General features: G+C 27.8%; 2 protein-coding genes and 1 non-coding gene across 5 annotated transcripts; 1 reads left to right on the top strand and 2 right to left on the bottom strand.

The window, feature by feature from the left end:
* Positions 1 to 14203: 14203 nt before the first annotated feature.
* LOC137812105 (putative polyamine transporter At3g13620) lies at positions 14204 to 16347 on the bottom strand. Its single transcript, XM_068613999.1, has one exon. The coding sequence runs from the start codon at positions 15869 to 15871 to the stop codon at positions 14441 to 14443; it is 1431 nt and encodes a 476-aa protein (XP_068470100.1). The 5' UTR covers positions 15872 to 16347; the 3' UTR covers positions 14204 to 14440.
* A 2924-nt stretch (positions 16348 to 19271) lies between these two features.
* On the bottom strand, positions 19272 to 19343 carry TRNAG-UCC (transfer RNA glycine (anticodon UCC)). Its single transcript has one exon. It is a non-coding gene; the product is annotated as a tRNA-Gly (tRNA).
* A 68-nt stretch (positions 19344 to 19411) lies between these two features.
* Positions 19412 to 22817, top strand: LOC137812102 (Lipase/lipooxygenase, PLAT/LH2 family protein). Of its 3 annotated transcripts, none has more exons than XM_068613997.2 (3): positions 19412 to 19637; positions 21130 to 21513; positions 22029 to 22817. In XM_068613997.2, the coding sequence occupies exons 1-3, from the start codon at positions 19463 to 19465 to the stop codon at positions 22736 to 22738; spliced, it is 1269 nt and encodes a 422-aa protein (XP_068470098.1). In that variant the 5' UTR covers positions 19412 to 19462; the 3' UTR covers positions 22739 to 22817. The 3 variants fall into 3 exon arrangements, with proteins under 3 accessions (XP_068470098.1, XP_090154968.1, XP_090154969.1); XM_090298842.1 differs by having other exon boundaries at positions 19439 to 19637; positions 22024 to 22817; XM_090298843.1 differs by having other exon boundaries at positions 19445 to 19637; positions 21877 to 22817.
* The last annotated feature ends 640 nt before the right edge of the window (positions 22818 to 23457 follow it).

The raw sequence follows: 23457 nt of genomic DNA, 5'->3' as shown, positions 1-23457 counted from the left end.
AATTATGGAAACTATGCGAGCTCTTCAATAAGACAATGAAGAGACTAAGAAGCAAGCAGAGGAGTTTCGTGGGGAGCGAGAACGCTTGCGGGAGCAATCTCGAGTGGAACAAGAAAGGTTTTGTCAAGAACAAGATTGTCTACATGAAGAAGACCAAGTATAGGAAGAAAGATTACGCAGCGAGGCATATTCTTCCAGAAAAATAATGGAAGACACTATCAAAATAAATTAAGAATTATAAAAAAACCAATGAAGAGTTGTGGAAGACAGTGCAAAGGCCAGCAAGAAGAGGCATGATGCTTAGTTCCTCGAAATTCTCACAAGTGATAATGAAGGAGCCAATTTCACCACACTTCATGACACCAATAGTAACCCCTTTCTTCGGGGTAGAAGACCCCAAAAATCACTTGAAAGCATTCAGAGCCCAGATGTTGATCTTTGGAGGATCAAATTCAATTCGATGCAAAATGTTTATGGGTACATTCACAGAAATGACTCTCCAGTGGTTCAGTGGAATTTTGGATGGATCCATCACCTCCTTCTGGGAATTTGAAAGATTGTTCAAATAACAATTCTCAGCCAATAAAGTAAAGCCTCCTCGAATGGCCGACCTTTTGATGTTAAGCAACAAGAAGGCGAACTCCTCAAATAATATCTTAACCATTTTTGCATGGTATCAGTATGCATCCAAAACCCTAACGAAGAGATGGCGGTAGATGCAGTTGTGAAGGGCCTCCTAGTAAATTCATTCCGCAAATCTTCACTTAGAAACATGGTGGAATAAATGGCGAAAATTCGGGAACAAGCCTCAACCCACATCAAGGTCGAGGAAGCAATTTGAAGAAAGAAGGCGAATGAACAACAAAAGCAAGGAAAATACAAAGACAATCAGCGAGATCATCAACCAAGAAACATCAAGACCTCATCCGGTAGGCGACCTGATCAAAGATATATTTCATATGTAGTTAGAAGAAACAATGTCAATAAATCTCAATCGGGACATCACTTTCCCTATCCAAAGTTTAATCTATCCCACAAATTGCTTATAGTAGATAATGATGTCGCCAACAAGTTAGAGTTCTCGAGGAAGATCGACCGCACGTTAGGCAATTGTTGGGAGGCCTGATGCGAGTTCCATCAAGCTCATGGGTATAACATCGATAGATGACTGGCTTTATATCATTAGCTCACCAACTTGGCAAATAGGGGTTTCTTGAAGAAATATCTACAAGTTCAACAAGAAAAGGAGGTGGTATGAGAAGCTGTGTCAGAGACCTTTCAACAAGAAACACCAATCTTAGGTGATTTCAACACTAGAGCGGCTTTGTCTTTAGAAACCTAGGCAGCCAAGCCCCCTTCGATCCCTTCTCTTTGTTTCACATCAACTAACATGAAAAACATGTTTCCTCATAAGATTACCTTGTGGTCCTGACGATAGTCTAGTGCTAATAAATCAAGGGAGCTCGACTCATATTTTTTTTAAGACACTTACAAAAGTCTACAAATATCGTTCAATCAGTTCAAGTCTTTCAATGGAACTCTTATGATATTTACTAAAAATCAGGTAGATATTCGAGATTATGTGTAACATATATGAAAGTTGTTGTTTTTATAAAAATGAAATGCAAAATTAATAAAAATACAAATTTTACATAAATATTTATATATTTATAGCTAAAGATTTCCTTATTACGGATTTTTTTATAAAGTATGTAGTTTCATGACATACTTACAAAGATCGCATAATCGATTTCATAAATGTTAAACATATATATTTTGTTTATATTATTGATTGTGTTTTTAAGATAATTCATTATATAAGTAATCTTAACTAAATATTTACATCAAGTATGGCACGTAAACGATTATGCATCCATTCTGAAAGTACCTACTATGATTTTCCATGTTTAAAATAATATATCATTATGATATCATGATAATTGCATGATAAAACTATCATACTCATTTTTAATATTATTTCAAAACCAAACATATATAATTAGAAACATTTTAAGTTATTTTTACTTTCTTTTATTAAATTCAAACAATTTCAATTTTCATATATTTTCATTTTATTTTTCTCATTTTTCATCCTCTCATAAAAATATAAAACAAAACAAAAATGTGAAGTTTTATGGTTAATACAAAATAATATTATCGTTAATATAAAATGACAATTAATTTCTATTGTTTTTATTGAAATATGTTAATAACAATGTTGTAATAATCTCAATGACTTTCCTATCCTCACCTATAATTGTTGTTGTCACTACTCTTAATATAGTTGATAACAATACTTTTAATGTAGGTAACAACAAGTATAGGTAACAACAACACTTTTTGGTTAACTGAAAAATTAAATAACAAAAACTCAATTGAAAAATATAAATTTTTAAAATATTCAATAAAAGAATTAATTGAAAATATTAAAATTTATAAGTAACTTTAAACTTAATTAAATATTTTAAAAATATGAGGGTAGAAATGTATGTTTTTTTTGTATTTTTCGTATTAGTATAAAAAAAATATTGGGCTTATTTTATTTCTAATAAAATTACAATAATTTTTCTATATAGCTTTAATTTTCATGATAAGGAGGGGATAAGTTACATTTTCATGAAAATGAGAAGTTATAAATATTTTTTATATTAATTAATTTAGAATTCAAAAAGCATTCACATGAATAGAAAAAAATATTCAAATGTATTTTTAGTTATGCTTAGGAACAATTTTCCAATCATAACACTATCACAAATTACATCACCAAAAATTGTAATTTGAATAGACCACAAATATAAGAATTAGTTTTATAGTTTGAATATGATAACAATAAGATAACTATTAATCTGTGCAATGTTTGGTGTGCATAATGATAATAAGCAACCAATAATATGATGTGGTGATGTTAATGATAACGGTAACTATAGTAACAACTATTAATTACAATAATAAAAATAGATGACGATATTATTAGAGTAATTATTATAATAATAATAATAATATAATAATAATAATGACATCACAGTGATATGAATGGTGACTAGGATCCAGCATTTTCATACCTTCTTCCAAATTCGACAAAATTCAATTATCTCTTTATTGTAAAGAATTTGTTTATATAAATTAAAAATTTCAAAGTTTATACAAAATTGACGTAATTTTTTTTTTTAATATTAAGAGTATATGTAAAACGAGCTATTTGATGTTTTATTTAGAATTGAGCTACTAATACAGTTATATTTATAGATTGGATAAAATTACGAACATAATATTGATATTACAGTGAAAGCTTTTCGAAACACAACTTATGTAATACAAATAAATATTCAGATATCCGCAGATTTTTTTATTTCAAATAAATTATTTAATATATAAGCTTAAATAAACTTAATTTTAAAATACAATTGAAATAAAATTATATAATAAAATATTTTAGCAAATGCAAGAATGGTGTTCTTTCTAAAAAAAAAATTGGACTATAAAAACAAACTTTAAAAAGTTATTTTTTTTATAAATAATTTCAACTCTATATATTTAAATAAAAGTATAAATTACAAAATGAAATAAATAATTTGTACTATAGTAATCTTTTTCTCATAATTTTATTTTGATTTATAATAGTTAGTAAATAAGACGTAGTCATAGATTAAATATGATAATATTTGTAATATTCAGATTTTATCCACAAATATTGGGTGGATTTTCTTCGTTTCCCATTGAAAATAGTAGAAGTGGATAAGAATGCATTCGTACATGTAGGGACTAAGGGAGCCAAAGTATTATTTTTTTAAAACTAATATTAATGTCTTAGTTTATTTATTATTTTCTTATAAAAGTTTTCGTATTATTATGCAATATAATTTATTGAAAGTTATAATTTTTTTTAATTGATAGTGATGTTTTATTAATAATAAATGGTTAAACATATTTTTAAATTTAGTTTTTTAAAATATTTGAAGAAATTATTAGAATATATTTTTGTTAATTTTTTTTACATGAAAATAGTTTTGTTCATAATTTAAATTTAGATTTTTTTTAGATATTTATAGTAAAAATAAATTATTAGAATATTTGTTTATGTAATAAATAAAATTTCAGTATAAATTAAAATATTTAATAATTATTTATTGTTATTATAAATATTATATATTATAATACAATTAATGTTAAGAATTTATTTATTAAGTTAAAAAATATAATAATTTTTTATTATAAATATTCAAAAAGTTAAAATTTAATTTATTTTAATAATTTTTTATTATAAATATTTAGAAAATTTAAAGTTTAAATTAAGAATCAAAATCAATTAAAAAATGTGATGTTTAAATAGAATGATGTGACGTGTAAAAGAAGATAATCTCAATTACTTTATCCATTCATCTCTGCATAAACCTCGCAACTATGGTTGCATTTCCCAACCAGATAAGTGCAAAAGTTGAATGGTACAAAACCAGAAAAATAAAGCTGTTTACATACAATGATTGTGTTTTCATGTAAAATCACCATCATTCATGGCATCATATAGACGCGTAAAAAACTATAATGTTAATAAAATACCTTAAAAAATGTAATGTAACATTATTAACTCTTAAAAAATGTGCTATGTAAGAGTGAATAAACAAATATAATGTTGAGATCTATGTAAGTGTAAGCATAGTACGTTAGAAAGAAATAGAAGAAGATTGACTTAAAAAAAAAATAGAAGGACAAAAAAGGTAGAAATTTGATAATTATATTATTAGGATAAAAATGATTGAATATTTGAGTTTTGAGATAAAAAAAAATAAGAAAAGGACAAGAAGGAAGGAATTGTATTTTTCAAACATTTATTGCAATCTTTAATTGTTGAAAAAAGTTATGGCAATACTCATAAACACTCTGAATTATCTGTCCTCTTGTCTCAACATTATCTTTTATTAATTAAATTGTGACTCAACTTGCAGTACCTTATGTTTTGTTAAAATAATATTTTATAGTTTGTATTAATTTTCTCTAAAGATTATTAAACATTTATATCTTAAAATTTAAAATTCTAATTATAATAATTTCATTTAAATTGTAATCATTATAGTATAAATAAAATAAAAAAATATGAAACTTAATATATATATATATATATCGCATATTTACTCTGGACCCACTCTCTCTCCACGTTGCTGCTACCGTCTGTATCGGTCATGAATAAAATTATTTATACCCAACAATTTGTAATTTCTCTTTCAGTGTGACGGGAATTTTATTTTCACAAAGAAATAAAAATGATCTTTTAAACTAACTTGTTTCTAGATTCTTCCATATTTTTTAATTAAAATATTATTCTTAAGAATGATATGGTATTCCTCGCTTTCATTGAAAAAAAATATGATAGAGTTTTGCGTTGATTCAAGAGTTCTTTTTGTTTGAATGATTTTATTTTAGTAGACTTAAAATAAGGAGTTTATGGAAGGGTTGGTCCTCTTTTAACAACACAGGGAAGTTGGAAATTATATTTTGAAAAGAACTATAATAAGAAATTAATTATTTAAAGTTCATTTAATAATTTTTATATTTTTAAATTTAACTTTTCTATCTCTTATTTTTAAGATTTTTCAGTTAACTATTTTTTTTTTCAAGATTCAAGAATGTTGTAGTGAATATTAGAAGAAGTTGAAAATGTTTTTTATTACATTTAAAACTAATTATGTCAGTCAAAAGTCCAAAATATATAGAGACATAAATTTATGTCCATCATAAAATAAATTTACATGGGACTAGAAAGTACTCATAAAATCTATTATTATTGAAACTAATATTGGGAATAGTTCAAATTACTTCACAAACCTAATCTATATTATGTTGTAGATAAGATTGAACATTTAAAAAAAAAACTTTTATTAAGTCTAACTTTTTAAAAAATTAGATCCTAGAACAATAATGAAAAATAGATTCTTTTAAAATAAGATCTTAAAACAATAAAAGAGTTATAATACAAGTTTATTCATTTAAATAATTTAAAGATATGGTTGAAAATTAGACTTTTAAAATATAATTTATATATTACATGGGATAAATAATTCGTTTATTACAATAAATAATGATATATTTAACATTTAGTATAATAAAAAAATTATAATTTTCTTAATTCTATTAATTTCATTTAAACTCTTTTAATGATGGAGATAATTGAACATGTTTATATTTCACATGTATTTATTTATTAAAGAAAACATTCACATTAATATGCAATAATTTCAAGTCTTTTACCTTTTACTTTTTGTTTTGTAAATTTAAAATTTCGAGTTTTCAAGATTAATTTTTTCATAAATACTAATTACTAGTGATGGATCTTAAGAAAATAATTTGGCTTGCCAAATTTGTTCTGTTAGTATACAAAAAAATTTAGTAATACCAAATATATAAAATATACTAAAACAATAAATAATAATTTTATTTTTACACTAATTTTTTATGTATCTAGTAAAAATTGAGGGCCAATACCTTCCTCACGCATCTCAGCTCCTGTGAATATAAAAAATGAAACACATGCTCAGTTATATCAACTATTAACAAAACTAATATAATTAAAATTATTATAATATAGTTGAAATTGTTGTAGTAATACTCTAGTTTCATTCGGGTTCATTTTAGTCTATATTGTTCGGTTCGAATTGTTACTTAAAAAATTAGTTCTGTTGTGTCACCGTAGTTAGAAAAAATAAAACAGACTAATTTTAAAAAATATTTAACTTTTTATATTGATTATTCTTAAGAATTGAAAGGGTACAAATATTTCAAATTTAATTTAATGATAATTAAATATTGGATACAGTATTATCATATTGATCTCTGGGGAAAAAGTGATGAAAAAAATCTTGAAAATAATTATTTAGTGATGAACTAATTTTCTAGAACTGAAATTTATGCAGTATTTAAAAATAAAAAGGCGGCAAAAAATTTCGAAGTATTCTAGTCCCCTCGCCATTTTTAAAAATTAATAAAAAATTGAAATGTTCATTTTAAAGATCAAATTGATGATTTTTTAAAATAAGCAAACATATTTATATATTGTGTAAGAATAGTTTAACCAGAGAAAATCTTATCCATTGAATTTGTACAACTTTTAGTGCAGTCGTTGATCTAATTAGTATGATCCTCTCATGTGCAATGGGAGGAGCTTTGAATGTTAGGACTGCAGAAACAATAAAATATTTAAGCCTTATATTTCTAGAAGCATTTTACTTTTTCATTTTGTATTTTTTGAAGTTGATTTGCCACTAAATATGAAAATAAAGTGACATGGACATTCTCCTTATCCTTTCAGAAAACGAAGAGCTCTCATTTTCAATCAAATGAATTGAAAACATTCTTAGCATCAGATCCAAGAATATTGCATGGTTTAATTTTTATTTTTATTTTTAACAATAATACATATATATTTTTAAAAATTTAGTTTAAATTATATTTATGAAGAATTGTTTTTAAGTAAACATTGTGTATATTTAAGTAAACAAATAGTATTTGTATATGTAAACACGGAGTATACTATTTTGTATGTTATGAAATATATTTTCTAATGGATGGTTAAAAATTTAAAATATCTTTAACAAAATTTATTAAAACATATTTTAACTTTTTTTTAGGCATAAAAATGTCTAAAATGAGTTTATCTCTTTTAAATGTAATCTCGCACATGTATTACAAGAGACGGATTCAATTTCGAGTAAATTGTATATTTTAAAGTTAGTTTTTGTGTGTGTAGGATTTGAAAAAAATAAATCTTGACTTATTTTAGTTCAACCAATAAAATATTAATTTTCAATTTAAGATAATTAATTAATTTATAATTTGATTTTAATAAAAATAAATTTTAAAAGCTATGGTATACAATTTTTTTGATATATCTTAAATTTATTAAAATTTGTTAATAAAATCATTAAATAGAAATCAATTTTAAAGAAAAAAAATTAGTTGTTATATTAACTAAATTATATATTTTCTTATATACTAAAAAAACTAATAGTATTTAAAATAATTTTTATTATTAATAAAATTTATAAATTGGTATCTAATTAGTTACCAAGGTTTTAAATTAGATACCAAGATTTTAAATTGGTAGTTAATTAGATACCAATTTATAAACCAATTTATTAATTTTATTAATAATATAAATTATTTTAAATACTAAATTTTTTTTCTCTCTAAAATAGTATGTAATTTAGTCAATAACAATTAATTATTTGTTATCTCTAAAATATTAAAATAATATATAATTTAATCAATATAGCAACTAATTATTTTTTTTCTAAAATTGATTTTTTTTAATGATTTTTTTATCATGTATTTTACAAGAAGTTAATCTTTTATTTAGTTAATTATTTTTATATATATGACACTGTGATAGGAAAATATATATTCTTTTAAAATAAATTGATTTTCTACATATAAGAAAGTGACAATAATATATGGATTCACTTCAACTCTAAACTATGTTAAGTTCTTCTTTAAGTCATTTTTAAAAATTTAATACACAACAAACATTATTACTATCACTTATAGTTATTACAAGTCTATTAAGTCAATTTTAGTTATCTTATTTTAATTTTTCTATAAAAATAAGAACTAAAGTATTATAAACTAATATTTCTAGTTAGAACAAAATGATGGAATAGATGAAACACTAGAGGTAATTCTATTAAAGGATAACTCTATTAAAGGATAACGTATAAGGTAAGATGCTCCTAATTGTAATCCAACTTTATATATTGAAGTATATAATAATTGAGATAACACCAAAGGTAAATTCACAATGTTTCAAAGTTAGTTGTGATAACACTGTTAAGATTAATCACTGCATCTAAGGTATAGTCTACTTTAGAGTTTTATCACGATTTTGTCCTTAATATACATCTTGAAGGGTTAAGAGAGGAAAATGTATTTTAATTGTCCTTAACTTTGACTACTAGCGACGTGGGAGACAATCATTTTCTTACAAGACAATTTTGTAGGGTTAAGTTAAGTTTTAACTCACTTTATATTATGGTATCAAAGTCTATTATAGCAAAAAATTTCGAGTTTATTGTATTAGCCGCTATCTAATACATACAAGATGTTTATCCCTCAACGTGAAAGAGATATGTTAGAGATCACAAATCAACTAGAAATAAGAATAATTCACACTAGTGAAGACAACTCTCAACTTATTGAGTCAATTTTATGAGAATGAATTAAACTTAAACTTACTTATTAACAGTTATATATATATATATATTAATGTAAATATAAATTAAAAAATATTAAGTGTGTGACTAGAATTTAAATTTAACTAAAATAGTATTACTACATTTCTTAATTATTTAAAAATATAGACTATTTTTTATTCATTAATATGTGTGTTTACACTTTTACAAACATAATAAACAAAATAAATAACAAGTTTGACAATCTATACGCAGAAATAGTTCACACCAAAATTTCAGATAATATTTAATCGAAGAACCATTTAGTTTTTGTTTTTGTCTTAGGAATCATTTGGCGAAGACGAAAGATGGTTATTTTACACCGAAAGTGTGAATCACTTGTCCATTTCCTTTCATTCAATTCAGCTCTTCAAATTAAAAGCACAATTTAAGAAAAACCTAAGTAACACACTTCTTTAGTATTTGTCACCATCTCAAGAAATTGTTTTATGTTCTTAAAATTATGAAGTTTAATGAACTGATAAGATGGTTTTACATATTTATTTTTTTAAAGTGTTGAGTGAAACATTAATTGCGCCTTCTTTGTCTTAATATAATCTGTGTAGTAGAGTTTCCTCGAAGCCACCAATGATGTCATGAAAATTGTCCACTATGTTTATCGTGAATAATTAATAACATTTTTTCCTAATAAAGTCTGGTTTTATTTGTATGGATTTGTGTTCTTGGTGTTTTAGTGTTGAGTAATTTAAAAATGATAATTAAATTTATATTATGTTTCATCTTTAATTTATTTTATGTCAAGATAATGTAGGGTATCTGTTGTATGACAATAGTAAATGGTTTCGAACCATTTGATTGGTGGCAACTTCTTCCTGCACCTCTACAATTTTTTTCCTGCACTCCATATTTTTTAAAAAGACTGTTTTACCCCCTTTTAAAAATGATTTTCGAATTATTCTTTCTGAAATATTTCTGGAACATCTTTTCCAGAACATGTTTTATGCATTCCGAATTTATCAATCTGGAAATAAAAAAAATGTGTTCCAGAAAAGAGGTTTTAGAATGATTTTTTGTCTTCTGAATTTTCTATTCCGTAAATATTTTTTGCTTACGGAATCACTATTTCAGAAACACAAAAAAACTGTAAAGAGTAATTTTGGTATTTTTGAAGAATGTAGGGGTGCAGGAAGAAAAATGTAGAGGTGCAGGAAGAAACATCCTTAATTCGTTTAAGAATAAAAATAGTTAGGCAGTTTCTTCCTGCCCCCCACAATGTTATGTAAAAACAAAATTGTCCCTATATAAAAACTGTACATTTTTTTTTTTTGCATTCTAGATTACGATATTCGATAAATTTTTGAATTGGCGCTTCTGGTAAAATTTCAGATTGGCATGTCCGGTAACCTCCTGGATTGGTGCTTCTGGTAGTACATGAATGACAGTGTTAATCCAAAATAAAAAAATGCAGAACATCCATAATTGAAAAAACCATTATGGATCCACCAATCCATAATTCAAAATATGCATTATGGATTAAGAAATCCATAATTAAAAAAAATCATTTCGGATCCACCAATCCATAATAGAAATTAGGCTTCAGGATTGAACAATCCAAAAATCAACAATTTATGCAAACTTTACTTCCAGAACACCCCTCATCTGAAAAGTAACATGATTCACTTCCAGATTGATGAATCTGTAGCACACTCCTAGATTTCGATTTCAAATAAAAGAAGAATGTTAGTTTTGAGATTTATAAAATTGTGGGGGTGCAAGAAGAAAAATATAGAGTTGCAGGAAGAAATTGCCAAATAATTAACAAACAAAAAGAAGAAGTTAGAGTTGGACTTTTAGCATTTGGGACAATAGTAGTTAGGGAAGAGGTTGCTTCTTTCTGCACCTCCTTATATTCTTGCAGCACCCAAAATTAATGTGAAAATACCTTAAAATCTCTTACACCCTTTTCACCTTCTTTGGTATTCCATTTTATCTCACCTAACGCTCCCAAATACTTTCATTCTTTTCTTGTATTGGTTTTTCAATATTTGAGTGTTCTTCAAATTTATAAAATAAAAAAATATATATTATGGATTACATAATTCGAAAGTCTTTTATGTATTTTGAGATTAGCTCATGGATTATGTAATCCGAATTTCGAATTACATAACCCGAAAGTTAATCTCATATCTATAAAAGACTTATAGATTATGTAATCCATAAGACAATCCCGAATTTGGAAAAGTCTTCCAAATTATGTAATGCAGAATATAAACTACACCACACCATAAATTTCATATATTTTAACATTTTTTTACATAAGGACATTTTTGGAATACAAAAACTTATAGGAATGACACAAAAATGTATAAAGGTGCAGGAGGGGAAAAAATAGAAGGAAGGGTGAATTTGGAAAGTGGAAGGTGCAAACAGTGAAATTCCTTAAAATACACAATTTTTTTCATTCTTCCTCCTTCCAAAACTTTATAAAGGAAGTAAGAACTCTATCTTCCTTTCCTTTGAGAGATTTGCAGCTCCAAACTAGTGAAGAGTTTTGTAAAAGAACTTTCTTGGGTTTTGTTCTGGTAAGTTCCTCCTTCTTTCATTCTATCTTCTTTCTCCTTGAAAACTTGTAAAAGATGACTTGGGAGAAAAGTGATTTTAGGTAAGTTTGAACTTATGGTGGGTATTTATATCTAGGATTTCATCCTTAAAGTAATGTAGGATGTTTACTTGGTGTTCTTGACTCCTTAAGTATTTTTAAGTTGTAGTTCCTTAAAACATAAGAAAAATTAAGAAAAAGAAGCTAGTTTGGTTGTCTACTTATATAATAATAATATTTGATTTACAATATATGTTTGGTTGATGAATTGAATTTTTAGTACATGCATTTCAATCATAAGGTGAGGTTTGCACTCACTTATTTATTGTGAAATGTTATTACTTTTAGTCGATGGGGGATCTCCAACACACTCCCATGTCGAGACTGTCAACCTGTGTCTTATTATTAACTTGTTTGAGGTAACTATTTTGAGATAATAATATTCACAATGTTGAAAATGAGAGATAACTTCATTCTAAAATTTGGTTTAGACATAGCTGATATTCTTAAACTTTGCCACAAATGAATGTTAAAATCAAATGAATTGAGTAAGCTGTGTTAAACCAAGGTTGAAAAAAAAGGGTTTCTTCAATCCGAAAACTTGATTCAGTTTATTTTCTTTCGTTTTTTTATTAAAAATGAACAATTTTGAATGTGTTACTTTTACAAGACAACCTCAATCTTTGTACTGTCTGAGTTATATTGGTAAAATGACCGATATGATTTTAACCGAATATAAATCCGATGTGAGGTAATTGGGAAAATGGTTGTTATGTTTTAGTAGATATCATATATTCTTTATCTTTTAGTTACATGGAGATAGGAAAAAACTAATGAAATATTTTAAAACGATTTTTATTCTTTATAAACTCATAAATTGATGCATGAAGATAAAAAATATCATTGTTATTATTTAAATTTGTTGTGATATTATTTTGAAGATAAAAGATATTATTGTTATCATTTAAAGTTGTTGTGATATTATTCTGATGAAAACTCTATAAATAGAGGATGACCCTCAAAAAAGCAAAGACAAGTATTATTCTATGCAATACATACTGCATCCTAATATTTAATGTTTTAACTTACTTAATCGTCGAAGTATTGTCAGCAATTGGAGCTTCCCTCATCTTATTGTGATCTCTCAACAACCCAAAATTGCAACTAAGAAGGATCATCTCTAATCATCTGACCTCAAATTTTGACAAAAACATTAATAAATTAAAAAATATATAAACTCAAAAGATAAACTAACAACATATTAAATTTTATAAAATATAGACAACTTACAAATTAAAACACATTTAGCTTATTAATTGGTAGATGTGTTTAACTATTATTATGCTGTTAGTAACAATATTTCAAAATTGTTAGAATAATCAAAATGAACTAGATTTAAAAGATAAAAGGTTAAATTGATTTTTTTTGAAAATATCAAATTGAGTTTAACAACAAACTAAAAGACTATAAAGTGTGATTTTATCTTTAAAATAATATAATTACATTTTTTTTTGCAATTAAGGTAGTGTTATAGGTTGCTCATAAGGTGAATTGTTCTCACATGTGAGTTCATTGTTATTGGATGTGATAATGGGTTAGGTATTGTACTATGCGACCCCAACATTTATTATATTAAAATTATGAACACATGTGAGTTAGAAATCATTGAAAGGAGCAAAGTTAATATTTTTTCAAATGATAAAATAAAATTAAATAGAGACAATAAAATAGTAAAAGTATAATTTTATCTTAAAAATATTTATTTATTTACTACCCTATGTGTCATAGTTCCCCTTCTATATAGGCAGTGTTATAGGTCACATATAGGGTGAATTATTTTAACACGTGATCTACTAATGTATCATTATTCATTGTCGGTAAATATCACGTGGATGAAAAATAAGTTAGGTATTATAAACTCTTTTTCTTCGAGGATTTATGTGGATTTCAATTTTACTTTTTCATTCTCATATATGCTAAATATGTGTATGTTTTATTCACATTCGCTGTCCTTCAATTTACTAGTGTAAAATTAATAAAAAAAATAAAACATATTAATTAAAAAAATAGAATTAAAATTGAAAAACCATTCTGGTCACAAATTAAACATATATATCTTATATTTATTATAAATAATAAAAAATAAATATAATTAAATTATATATATTATATTTAATATATAATAAATAATACATTTAAATTTAAATGAATATTACATTACATTAATAACATTAAATACAATTTTTAGAAAATATTAAATACATACATTATTAGATATTTTTCAGCATCCTTTGAGTGATGTAATTAAAACTTTACTTTACACAATGATCCAAATAAGCACACTTTACTTTACTAATTGCTCTTATCTTCGCTCCGACGTAACCTCAGGAAGAGTAATTGCCACCCAAAAAGGTAGAAGGGACACCAATTCTTTAATCAGATATTTGATCAGATTGGATCTAGAAATGCCAATTCCAACTAAAATAACAATTCAAACTAACAAAACGACAACACTTTGCCAATGGTTTAGGAATCTACATCGCCATCAGTATATTTTCATGACAATTTATAATTTAATGCATAATGACTGAAGAGAATCCAATTTCTCTAGCAGAAATATGAACAAAGATTCCATCAAACAGGGGCACTCACACACACCCAACTTCTACAACACATAATCATCTTCATCCAATTTATCTCCAAAGCGGCTGAATTCAAACCACTTCCTAGACTTGCAAAAATTCATGAAATAATATAAAGCAATCCCAAGAGAGGTCAAGAGAACACTAGCCAAGTACACAAGTTTGGAAGCCACACTCATGACATACACCAAAAGCACAGACGGTATCAAGCACATTAGGACCAAACCAGAGAACCCCAAAGGAACCTCAAATGGTCTTTTCAAAGTTGGGAATTTCCTCCTCAACCTTAGGAAAGCAGCAAACTCCAAAAGCATCCCCAAACTGTACAAGAAATTCACAGTGGATATGATCTCTGTGAAGGAGAAGAAACACACAGAAAGTGTTATAACCGTTGAGACCAAAATAGCCATCCAAGGAGTGTTAAACCACCTTGACCTTTCTGCAAAAATTCTTGGTACGAATCCCAAATCAGCCATACCCAGAAGCTGGTATGCAGCACTACTGAGTTGGGCTTCAAACAGCCCAATTATTGACAAAACAGCCCCGATTTCCATCCAAATTTTCAACCAGTTCCCAGCAATGATTCCAGCCACATCTGCAAAATACCCACCAACCCAACTTTTTTGGTCAAGTGGCATAGCCCCAGTGGCAGCCAACAAGGGAATTATGTAACCCAAACAAGTAAGTAACCCTGCATATAACAGGGCCTTTGGGAATGTTCTATGGGGTTCCTCAACTTCACCGGCTAGAGTACTAGCACTGTCCCAAAAGTTCAAGTTCCAAAAGATGGTGTTGAAGTAGAGTGCCCAGTCCCTCTCCACACCCTCCTGACCCGAACTTAGCCACCTGCTAGGATCAATCTTGGGCAAGGAAAACAAAGAGAGCAACACAAAAGGCAAGAGGGAAACAACCCCCAGAGCAACTGCAGTATAACCCACTATAGCCAAACCAGAATAGTTGAGAAAAGACAACACACAAGTGGAGAGGAATATGGACACAAAGCGGGGTAAACCAGAAGACAGAGCTGGGATCACTAGTTTGAGATAATCTATGCAGAGAACTGGGTATGAGGCTAAGTTGATGACCCCACTGTAGAACTTCCAAAAACCCATGAGGGAACCCCAAAAGGGACCAAAGGCTTCATTAGCCCATATGACAAACCCACCATTACCAGGAAAGGTTGTGGCCAATTCTGCAGTGAGGAGGGCCTCAGGGATGCTCCAAATGAAGGGGAAAACCACAAAACCAAGAATGGCAATGAGGGGACCTGCAGCCCCAACCGCAGGCTCTTCACCATAAGGGCCTCCAGCAACCTCAAAATAGATGAGAAAAACCAAAGGGAGAAGAGCTAGCTTCTTGTGTGGCTTGGTGTTAGCGCCATGTTGCACTCTTTCTCTCCCTTCTCTGTGGTCTAAAAGATGTTGAGAAGTTGGAGAGTTGAGGGAATCCTCCATGTTGGTTTGGTTGATTGGATTGGAAGTGTAAACCAAAGGCTTTATGATGATTCCAAAATCAACAAGCTTCTAATGGATTAATAAGATACTGATCAGAGGGTTGGAATTAGACATCTTTGTTTTCTCCACCAAGTACTTTCCTTTGCGTAACTCTCACAAACACCTTGTACGCTAGCACTCCAACTCCAAACCTAGCCAACAAACTACAACAATCATATTTCTTACTTTCTTACTCTACTCTAATACTAGGAAAGTCACAATTCTAGGCTTCCATTTCGTAAAACTTTTCTATTCATGACTCAACTATTTTCGTCCAATTTGGAACCTAATTTTATAGCAGAATTTACATTTTTGGCGAGAAATTTAAATCATTGTTTTTCCACGTATAATTTGCTATGATCCAAACAATTGGGAAGCTACGTTGTCAGTTTGTGGAGCGTTATTGGAGGAGGAAAAGAAAGAACAGCAATTGAGGAACCTTACCTTGTCACTGTTACTGTCAGCGTTTATTGCCCCACTCTTTTCTAGTGGACATTGTAATAATTCTTCAAATTTCAAATTCCCATTATCTCAAGTTTTATTAAATATTAACCATAAACACTTATTCAATATTTTAAGTGATTTTCTATAAAATAATCAAGCAAAATAATGTTACGATTTTATAATTACTTATAAAAAATTATAACTCAATAAACTAAAAAGACTTATATTTCTCAATTTTGTATTCAACATAACGTATGATATTGGATTCATCCTTCTCCAAGTTGTCTTTTACACGTCTTGGAAAGAGGGTGGCCACGCAGAAATTATATCAATATTCAATATTTTTTTAACAACTTAAAAGTTAACTTATATATAATATATCATATAAAATTTTAAAAGAAAAAATGATTAATAAAAAAATATTTAATTGATAAAAAATTTACTTTATTTTTCTTCTTAGGGAGAAGTTTACTCACACGTGCGTACTGTTAGTATTTAACTTTCTTTTAAATACAATTATTTTAAATAGAAAATATCTGAAGAAAAAATTACTATATTGAAAATCATTTAAAAAAATTTAATATATAAGAAAGTATTCCGTAGAGCCTTTGTTTCTTGACCGCAAAACAAATAAAATCTATTCTCACACATCACCGTCCCTTCTAATTTTATTTATTTTGTTTACGCAAGTCATTATTAACTTAGACAAAAATCACGATATTTATTTCTTCAACTTATTAGTTTATTTGATTAAGACATAAAAAATAAATAAATTATTTAGAAAACATTTTTTAACAATTACTCTCCAACATCCATAAAAAAATATAACACATTTAATACCTCAAAAATATTAAAAATAATACCTATTTGATTTAATCAAATTTCTTTCTCGTTAATTTAATCAACTTTCTACTTACTGTTGAGATCATGTTATGTTATACCTTAATTCGTTGAATTCGATTATTTCATATATTCACACGTTTTTCTTATGAAAATAAATCAATTTAATAAAATCAAATAAGATAATTATAAACGATAAACGTGTCTTTGAATATTTATCTATTCGAAGTCAAAACTGCTAGTTTAACTAATAAGATTTTATATCAATTCAGTATTTGGTAGTTGAACAAACAAAATATATTTTATTTTTTAAAATAGCAATTAAAATCAAAGCACGAACATCTTTTTCTTTTGAGAATCAAGGATCATAACGATGGAACTTTTATTTGATAACATAAATTAATTTATTATAACAAAAGGAACAATCACACATTACAGCAAAAAAAAAAAAAAAAAAAAACTAAGCAATTGTTAAACACAGCAACTGTAATCACAAATTAACTTGGTTACAAATGTGTGACAACCCCACAAATTTCCTTGCAAATCATTACTAATGAACATAAAAAAAATCACTTTCTATTTTCTTTTTCCTTCTTCACCGAGAGTAACTTCACCTAATAAGCAAACGGAACATAAAGGAAAATAAATAACATTTCATTTTAACCTAATCGATTCGTTTAATAAATCTAAATAATTTGGAAAATAATAGTATTACAGGAAAACTTTCTTAATTCAAAGTTGAGAAAAAAAACAGTGTGACCAAATGGTTCTCAATCTTTCGGTATCCGATAACAACTTATTCACATGCTTAAATATATTAAAATTAAATAATAATTAATAAGGTTAAATCATGTGGAGAATAAAAAATACCTTAATTAAGATTCATATACTAATCTCAATCTAACAGTAATATGATCTATTGCAACCATCTAAAGAGAAAAAGAAAAAAAATCTAAAAAATTTGAAAAAAAGAATGAATGACCAAAAATAAAAAATGAGAAAAGTGAGGATCGATCGAAAAATAAAAAATTAATTGTTGAACTGGTAAAAGATTCTCTCTATTCCTTATTATACAAGAGATTTAAAATTATTAATTTAACATTACTTGTTTTAAATGGAAATATAGTAAAATAATATATTATAAAGAAATAATATTTTTTTTGTTTTATAAAAGTAAATTATTAGGAAAATATACGAAAACGAAAAGTCTGGACTTGTGTATGTGATGTCGTCCTTGTCCCTCATATATCCGATAAGGTTGTGAATTTTTTTCAAAATATCGTGGATATATAAAAAAAATAGTTGAAGTTTTCATACCCTATTAATATAAAAATATATAATATCAATCAATTAAAAAATTATTAATAGAACTTTTTAAATTATTATAACTTTAAGACAATTGAAATATTTCTTCTGTGTATTCTTTTTCAGAAACATTTTTTTAGAATAATTTCTTATACTGAAATTAATTTATAGAGCAAAATCAAAGAAAATTTGTTACAAAACTTAAAATTAAAACTCACTTATTTTTTACATGAAATAAAAGTATATTTAAACTGTTTATATATAATCAATATATACAAGTTATTTCTATTAACTTTTCAGAAATATAATATTTTACCCGTGAATAAATTAATTTAACTTTCAAAAAATATTTTCAGTTTTTCTTCTAAAAAAATATAAAAAAACTTCTTCTAAAGAATACATTAGTCAGATTTTATCTATAGAGATAAATAATATGCAACTTTTTCCAAAATATTTGTGTATTCTTCACACCCATGTAGCATATTAATTCATCCATTATCTTTTAGTTTCAGTGTTTTATATGTAAGTTCATGCAAATGTAATTCTTTGTTTTTAGTTACTTGTATTAACTTTCGTATTTTTTATTTAAAATCAATTGTTTGTTAAATATTAAACATTCCTTTATCATTTTATAGAAAATATGTTCAAGACATACACTCATTGTACTTTTATTAGTTATTATCATATAATTAGAAAAAAAATGAAAATTATAAAAATTGCCTTTAAAAGTAAAAAACAAAACAAAAAATTGAAAACCAAACAAAAGAGAAAATGCGTTTGCCGGGAGTCGAACCCGGGTCTATTGCTTGGAAGGCAATTATCCTAACCGTTGGACTACAAACGCTTGTTGAATTTTCTATCACTTTTTCAGTATATAATCAATTTATTCTCTTATTTTGGTTTCTCCAAATTTGTATATAGTTGCGTCTCTACACTGCAATTTCTGAATTGGAGGGTAGAGGCATGGAGGGAATTCCTGTGAGGACTATGATACCTTCAGCTTCAACATCTCACTCTCATCATTTCCAAAGGAACACAATCATACAACTATCATCTTCTTCAACAACAACGGTTCCCACCCAAAACAGATGCTTAAGTTTTTCTGTTCGGGCCAAACTGTCTTCTTCTGATTTTCAAGGTACCCACGTAACGATTTCTGGAGAATTTTATTCAAAATATGAACTTTTATCTCTTGGCTTCATGCCACTGAATTTCAACTTTGGGGGGTTGATATAGGAATGAATGATACTATCTCTACCTCTCTGTTCATAACTTGTAACAAATTTTAATGGCACCCTGTCTTTTTAATATTTATATAACCACTATCTTTGCAAGATTGTGCTCCTTTCACATGATGATTCATTGCAGTTGACGAAGGCAATGATTTACCTATAGAACATTGACTTAACGTTTTGAATAATTATCTTGTTGGTATTATATATTTGTATATTAATGAAATTTTAAAGCGATTTTATAAGAATCATTAGTTATCGTGCATAAACTATTTTTTCTTTTATCGTAATCTATTGTATATATTAATTATTGATTATATAACTATTAACTATTTTTGCTCTAAAGTTAGGGGAGTCAAATAATATCTGAGAAAAACTTAAGTACTGATAGATTTATGTTGTTGTTTAATTACAAATCATTATATAAGTAAGTTTATTGACTTTTATAAAAATTACTTTAAAAATAGTACTGACCACAATTTGTGATTGGATGGTAGTATTAAATCTCAGTGCATAATCATTGATCTCATAGTTTTTTTTTATAGAATCTTCTCCTACAAAAAATCTCATTTTGAGGATTTATCCATTTATAAAATATATGCTGGTTGTCAAGATTGATACGGTTTACTCTTTATACAGATTCGCATTTCTTGTCACCATTTTCAACTAATCTATGATCTTAATCGATTATTCTTTAGTCACGTCATTTGCTTTAGTGTGTAAAGTATTCGTCAAATGCTTTATATTTTAATGTTGCAATTATGTGTTTGCAACTTGCAATATATTCTTAGTGTATGAAATTATTGCTATTAAACTAAATGGTTGATTTTGTTTGTCCAAGTGTGTGTTGTCTAAGTTGGCTTCATCCTATTTCTGTATCTAGTATAAGTTCAAAATTTAGCAGTTACTGATCACTTCAGTATCCTGGAATTTTGCCTTCTTTTTTTAGCTCTAGCATGAGTGATAAACACACATGAAGCTTGGTTTGACAACTTCTGTTAAATTGGCAAAACTAATCACTTTCGTATTTATTGTGTCCAATGGTTGGTAGTAACTAATATGGATTGCTTTTCACATTTTTTGGACCAAAAAGTATTTCCCTAAGTTTCCTTTCTAATTTATGAGATTGAACAGAGGTAGATGCATTGATAACTTTAATCTGTTAGTGTCTGTCACTTCTTTAATTGAAATGAAGACCTGAATGATTTCTTTTCTCTTAACGTTCAATGGTATTTATTCCTATTTTGTGACCAAACGGGGTTATGATATAATAACACATCTTTTAATAATGAAGACCTTTTCTTGGTATACCATTTCAATGAAAACTGAGAGTAGACGTTTGGTCACTAATGTTCTAATGAAGAGATTATTTTATTCATCAATCTGTAATGTTCACAGATTTTCGGAGCTATGCGAGGCCTTCACATCTTTTGCCAGCCTCTGAAGTGAAAGAGTACACAAATACATCAGTAGAAAACATTTCATCATCTCTAAAGGAGGGTGGATCCAAATCTTTATTTAGGGTCAAGTTATGTACCAGCAGCTTATATGGCTCAAGTATTAGTGACTTAAATGCTGGAATTCTCCTTTGCCTGATAGATGAAAATGGAAATTCCATATTGCAAAGAATCCCTGTGAGTTTGATGATTGATCATTCTACAGAATCAGGGGATGTGACTAATATTGACATGCTTCATTTCCAAAGAGGTTCTGCTGATGAATTCATTTTTGAGGGTCCAAAAATTGCAAGACTTGAGGCCCTCTGGGTTAGTGTTGAATCAGGTATATTATTGTTGATGATATGTTTTGCAATGATTGAAAGCTTCTGTTGACATCATCCTTGACCTACAATTTTAAAGTGTTCTTGATTAACACTCTTGTTTATCCACAAGATAAATACTTGCAACAGAGCTAGTTTTAATGCACTCTCAAATAATAGATGAAATTTATTTGAAATCTCAAAACTTTTTCGGTCTCATTATTTAATGAGTCTTTACTTCTGATTTTATAGGTTTTAATAAATTTTAACTGATAGGATAGAGTATGTTGGAAATTGTTAAAGAATGAGTTGCTTGGTAGCACTGTCTTGCGCACAAATCTGTTTTTGAGTACTGAGCAAAACATCCCTTGTGTATTGTTTGCTAGGAAGCCAGTGTACTACTATTTTCTTCTAACATCGAAAGCTCAAATTCGAGTTTTAAAAGCATTATACAACCAATATATGCTCTTTGTGAAAAATATTGACCTGTTCAAACCAAGGCTTTCTTACAACACCCTTCTTCCGTCTCTAAGGTCAGGTCAGTGGCGCCTAGGAAGTGTATCCTTAATGGTTATTAGTTATGAAGGGCAACCGTCTGGATTGGAAGATGGGGTACAAAGGTACACTGGTTTCCAGTATGACTTTCAGATTGATGATGTGTTGCTTGGTGAGGGAACTGATCTGTCCATGTTGGAATTAAGACCTACCCTTGTTACTGGCCTAGAAGGGAATGATCTCACCAGCATCTTCAACAAAGGACTTAATGACCATACCTTGCTCTCAAATCCTAATATCTCAAAGGAAGATAGCATGAGGGAATATGCAGATTTGAAGTTCTCATTGTTATTTTATGATGCTATGCTGACACTTTTTGGTACATCTGTGGCTTCCTTCTCAGCCGGGGAAAATGCTGGAATTGACTTCTTGATTGGTGGGATTGGAGGCTTCTTGTATCTGCTACTGTTGCAGAAATCTGTGGATGAATTGCCAGCTTCAGAACTAATCACCAGTGACAAGGGTAGAACTGATGCATTATTCAAGGGAGTTAAGGGTCCAATAGCAAGTGTGGCTTTGGCTCTAGGCTTGGCTGTAATTGCATCAAGGTATAGCTCTGGAGATCTTCAAGTCATGCTAACACCAAAAGATCTCATAGTTGGAATGATGGGATTTCTTGTATGTAAAGTTTCTGTGTTGTTAGCTGCATTTAAGCCTATAGCATTTGGTCCAAAGTCACCAACTGATTTGTAACATAGTACTTTTGTCTCTTGTGAAGTGGTTTATTTTTTAAACCGATTGTATCATCAATACAATGATCCATATTGTTGTATAGTGCTGATTATAAATGATTCTTATCGTAAGAGTCAATTTCATATAGAGGAGAGAAATAGGATAGATGGATTACTCCTATTTTCTATTTCCTTCTTACCAAACAATGCATAAAGGAATGAGAGGGGGAATGGGATTTTGATAAAAAAATCTCCCATTCCTTTTCATTATAATATTTCTCTCCCGTTTCTTCAATTAAAAACCAGTTAATTGTCAGTTTTAAATGCTGATAATGTTTAAGGAAACATGCTCGACATGGGAACAACATAACACTTGAAATTTTTTAAAAATTAATAAATATAACATGAACCAATAGCTTTTGTGCAAGAAAATGATCTTCGATCAGCAGCTTTTTTGCTTCCACCCACCTCAACCTATCTCTCCAACAATTAAAAAACCAATAAAAAATGGAGGACAGCAAATAATAATTAATTGACGACCGAGTAGGAAGTATGATATATCTGTAAAATTATATATTCATCTACAAAATACGGCATTTGAATTACCAAGAATTGAAGATCATTTTTTTATGATAAATGATTTTATTAAGGCATACGGTAGTTTGAGAAGCTAATTGTTTATTTTCACTCCGGTTACCCGAGTATGAATATCAGTCATCATTAAAAGCACCTTAAACTCAT

Source organism: Phaseolus vulgaris, chromosome 2 (genome assembly GCF_051622355.1).
Source record: "Phaseolus vulgaris cultivar YP4 chromosome 2, ASM5162235v1, whole genome shotgun sequence".
NCBI classification, from domain to species: domain Eukaryota; kingdom Viridiplantae; phylum Streptophyta; class Magnoliopsida; order Fabales; family Fabaceae; genus Phaseolus; species Phaseolus vulgaris.
The sequence above is the reverse complement of the archived record's forward strand: the minus strand, read 5'-3'. Positions and strand labels throughout refer to the sequence as shown.